Source organism: Berghia stephanieae, chromosome 11, assembly GCF_034508935.2.
Source record: "Berghia stephanieae isolate SIO BIC M18660-M18661 chromosome 11, UCSD_Bste_1.3, whole genome shotgun sequence".
Lineage (NCBI taxonomy): Eukaryota > Metazoa > Mollusca > Gastropoda > Nudibranchia > Aeolidiidae > Berghia > Berghia stephanieae.
The window spans coordinates 24,265,464-24,270,463 of record NC_088370.1 but is presented as its reverse complement, the minus strand read 5'-3'; the positions used below and the strand labels follow the sequence as shown (position 1 = coordinate 24,270,463).

At 40.0% G+C, this 5,000-nt stretch overlaps 1 protein-coding gene across 1 annotated transcript in view; it reads right to left on the bottom strand.

Annotated features, from left to right (window-relative positions):
- LOC144956467 (uncharacterized) overlaps positions 1-4,978 on the bottom strand; it is a 6,603-nt gene extending 1,625 nt beyond the window's left edge. The window contains exons 1-3 of the mRNA XM_078886981.1: positions 4,839-4,978; positions 1,565-1,962; positions 713-866 (exon numbers count right to left, since the gene is read on the bottom strand). Coding sequence (XP_078743107.1) covers positions 713-866; positions 1,565-1,940 — 530 coding nt within the window. The 5' untranslated portion in view covers positions 1,941-1,962; positions 4,839-4,978. The remainder of the gene's footprint in view (positions 1-712; positions 867-1,564; positions 1,963-4,838) is intronic.
- Between the last annotated feature and the right edge of the window lie 22 nt (positions 4,979-5,000).

Here is a 5,000-nt window from a genome sequence, read left to right as displayed (position 1 = left end):
TTGCGTGGTGGTTGTGGAGAAGAAGACAGATAATACAGCATTGTCGAAGATTTCGGGAGCATCCTATAAACAAAACATCCTACAAAACAAGAAAACAACATGGAGCACACTACCACGTGAAACAAAGAGAAATGTGTGGATTATGTGCTAATGACGTCTGGGTCCGTTTTCATGAACGAGGACTATATTTAGTAATTTACTAGTCTAGTAAATGACTAGCGAGCCTTAAGCCTAAGCGAAGCAAGTGTCTAAAAATCGTATTTCATGAACGCTTTCTAGTTTCGGACTAGCTAGTCTCTTGCCTAGAAGAGGGCGTTGTAACGACGGTGACTAATTTGGCTATTTTGTGTGGGTAACATCACCTCTCTACCACGCGAAGGCAGGTAATATTCACCCGCTTTCATAATTACGACGCAAAAGATTCCCAAAGAGGAAATTAGCAACACACGTGATATCGACTGTCGACTGTTATAGAGTGCAATGATGTTCATCATAGACTGTCAATTCTATATTTAGACCAATGGCAGTTTAATCGAAACGACGAAAGCGCGACACAAAGGACCAGCTACTAGTCCCGCTACAATAGCTGCAGATCCCAAGGCACAATAACATTGAGATGAGCCCTACAGTTAGCGAAGGTGAAGCCAAGAGAACTACAAGTAAATTAAATGGATATAGTAGTATCGATATATACATTGGAGTCGATACTTACGCGCTACACAAAGGTCCAGCTACAATTCCGGCAACAGGAGCGGCGGGTCCCAGGACGGTCGCGGCAAAAGTGGTGACGGCAGCCTTACATCCGGCCACTGTCATCCCCGAGTGGATGTAGGGTATCACCTTCTGGACGGCTGCGTTGAAGTCACCTGAATCCATCGTCGTCAAGGAATTAAAAAATTATTTTAAGATTAAAAGATAGATAGAGAAATAAAGAAAGAGAGAAAGAAAGAGAGAGAGAGAGAGAGAGAGAGAGAGAGAGAGAGAGAGAAAGAGAGAGAGAGAGGGATTGAGAAAGAATGAAAGAAAGAGATGGAGGTAGAGAGTAAGAGAGAGAGAGAGAGACATAGAGAGAGAGACAGAGAGAGAGAGAAAGAAAGAATGAAAGAAAAGAGAGAGAGAGAGAGAGAGAGAGAGAGAGAGAGAGAGAGAGAGAGTAAGGACATAATATTGACACGATAGGTATACTAACCAGTGAAGGTCTTGGAGCTAATGGTGCACATCCCCAGTGTATCGTATATATCGACCCGCTGCTCAGCCTATCTGTTACTATTTATAAATCAATGGTATCTCCACTGTTATTACCATCATCATCATCATCATCATCATCATCATCATCATCATCATAATAATCATAATAATAATAATAATAATATATAATAATAAAAATAATAATAATAATATATAATAATAATAATAATAAATAATAATAATAATAATAATAATAATAATAATAATATATAATCAATATCATAATTCATCATCATCATCATCATCATCATTATCATCACCGTTATCAAAACCCACCGTCATCAACACATTGCAGAGGACCACAAATCTACACTACCATGTGCAACTTTATTAAACGCCTCCTTTGCGTTGTTCCAAGTCTTCTTAAAGTAATCGCCAATTTTCCGAGCTGCCTTGCTGATCACTTTCTTCAGTTTTCTAAACACACTTCCAATAAATCTCTTTCTGGGATGGCCGACATCCATGGCTTCAGCCTCTGCAATCAGGCGGGACAAAGCTCTCAAAATCCGGGCTTTGTGTAAAGCATCGTCCAAATCCACTATTTCAAAATCGTAATCGTCGTCCATTAAATCGTCCAGGTATTCTTGAACCTCCAGCGATGACGGCTCAATGTCCTTGACAGTAATTGGTTGGCTGTGCCCGATTGACCAGCCCATTGCCAGCATCAAGGTCAGGGTTAGAACAGACTTCATGGTGGATTGTAGATGGTTTCAACTGTTCGGGACAAAAAATATTGACCTTTTAAGCCAGCAGACCGTAGTATTACATATATATATATATATATATATATATATATATATATATATATATATATATATATATATATATATATATATGTAGCTATATATATGGCTGTTGGTGGGTACTTGAAATGGATGAAATGAAGGACATGGAAACGTTCATTTCTGCTTTAAAATACGTGAGTGATATATATCACTCCGACCACTGCGATGGATAGTGTGTGCGCGTGTGTGTGCTTAGTTTTTGCCATTCGGACACTTCCGCCCGCCGACGTAGGGAAACTCACCTGATCAAGTCACTGGGAAAGCTGATCCCACGCGGACTCAACACCAGGGTTGAAAACCACTAATATCCACATCGTATCCTTCTGCGTAACTACCTCTTATCTTTGAGCCTTAAAGATGTCAACGTCATTCATACTACTACTGCTCTTACTGCTGCCATACAGCTACTGTTGCTGTTGCTACTGCTACTTTTACGACCACCACCACCACTGCTACTACTACTACTACTACTACTACTACTACTACTACTACTACTACTACTACTACTACTACTACTACTACTTCTACTACTACTACTACTACTACTACTACTACTACTACTATATTACTACTGTTGCTGCTGCTGCTACTACCACTACTGCTACTACTTCTACGGTTCATATTACTACAAATACAAATCTACCTTCCGATCTATCTATCTATCTATCTATCTATCTATTTATTTATCTATCTATCTATCCATCTATCTTCCTATCCCTCTAACTATTGATTATCTACAAATTCATAGTCATTTAGCTTTCTAGCTATATATCGTTTTAATCTCTTATTGTGTCTACTCGTCCACTCATTTACCCATTAATATACATATATACATATAGACCCAGCTATTACCTCTCTCTGTTTTTCTCTCCCTCCCCCCCCTCTCTCTCTCTCTCTCTCTCTCTCTCTCTACTCTCTCTCTCTCCATCTATCTATCTATCTATCTATCTATCTATCTCTCTCGCTCTCTCTCACACACACACACAAAGACACACACTCTCTCCATCTGTCCCCCCCTCTCTCTCTCTCTCTCTGTGTGTGTGTTTGTGTGTGTGTGTGCCTCTCCCTCTCTCTCTCTCTCTCTCTCTCTCTCTCTCTCTCTCTCTTCTCCATCTATCTATCTATCTATCTATCTATCTATCTATCTATCTATCTATCTATCTATCCACTCCACATTCCTGTCACATCGATACCCGACCGTTCGGTATTTTTGTATTTCCTTCGCGAAGATTCGACCGCCGCTCTAACACCTTGCCCATTCAACACCCCCACCCCCCCCCCCCCCCCCCCCGGAGACTTTTTCACCTCCCCCCCCCCCTACTGTTTCACAACAACTTATACTACTACTACTACTATACTACTACTACTACTACTACTACTATACTACTACTACTAACTACTACTACTACTACTACTAGTACTACTACTACTACTACTACTACTACTATTTCTAGTACTTATTCTATTACTACTACTTCTTCCAATATTACAATTATAATATGTCTTATCTTCCATTATTTTCTAGAAGGTTCCTGTTCCTTCACAAGCCGACCTTTCTTTCCACCCCGATCACTACCCTGGGACAGCCTACCGACTACCCACGCCACGCTAACGTCCCATTCCTACTGCAACCACCAGTTAGTACAGTCGATACACGTTAGTTATTTTGCATTTTATTTTATTTGTTTTCCACGTTAATTTGTGTATTGTTGTGCTGACGAAGGGTTTGTACCAAAAACGTCCATTGTCTGTATCGTTCTTATACGAAGCCTCCCCATTTTCACTATTTTGTAAGTATGTTCAATACACACAAACGGGGCGAAGTTAGTTGGCCAGTATTTAAGCTTAATGACCATATTCTCAACACAAACATGTAACATACAAACGATTGAAACATTGAGAATGCTCCGGTATTTGGAGTGAATTTTAATTCAGAAACGTGAGTGCGGCAGGCACTTACGTTGGTAACAACAAGAAATGAAGTGAGTAGAAAAGTGTCAGAAGACAATAGAGAATAAAAATTTCGCGGCGGCGATGGGGGATCGAACCCGCGACCTTACTGGTATAACAACTCCGCCTAGCCGGGAGAGCATGACTCTACCGTATGATCTATCCACCACAATCAAAAAATTAAATTGTTCTCAAAACGCTTTACAACGGGTCCTAACTTTCGTTTTTACATTTATAAACATGAGTTTTACATATTGCGGATGATGAAGATGATGATGATGATAATAATAATAATAATAAGAAGAAGAACAAGAAGAACAAGAAGAAGAAGAAGGAAGAGGAGGAGGAGGAGGAGGAGGAGGAGGAGGAGGAGGTGGTGGTGGTGGTGGTGGAGGAGGAGGAGGAGAAGAAGAAAAGGAGGAGGGGGACGAGGAGGAGAAGAAGAAGAAGAAGAAGAAGAAGAAGAAGAAGAAGAAGAAGAAGAAGAAGAAGAAGAAGAAGAAGAAAGAAGAAGAAAAGAACAAGAAGAAGAAGAAGTAGAAGAAGAAGAAGAAGAAGAAATATGCTTATTGAAAGATGTATTAAATAATGTGACCAAAAAAACTCGTCCTTTAAAAATCGATCGATTAAAATGTCCCTATCTCGGAAAAAAAACCTCAAACCTGGGACTTCCTTAGTCTGAGGTTTGAGAGGTTTTGCCAAGGTGAACGCCTTTTTAATTGATCGATTTACATTTGAAAAACGAGTTTTCTGGCCAAATGTTTAAATAACAGTTTTCTCATCGTTCTGCAGTTAACTGTTTCCAATCACGTTTCTGATTGAATTACTCGGACTCACCCAAGGGCCTTGACTCACCGTGTCTTCCAGATGTATTTGGTTAGAAGTCTGCTGAATTCTTACGACACTGCTGGAATATTCTGCCGGAGCCAAAGTCAAGGCCTGTCTTTAAGTCATAACGTCAGTATCACGTGATCACCTTATAGCATCCGTAACGAAAACAACAAAGTCCATTGTGAA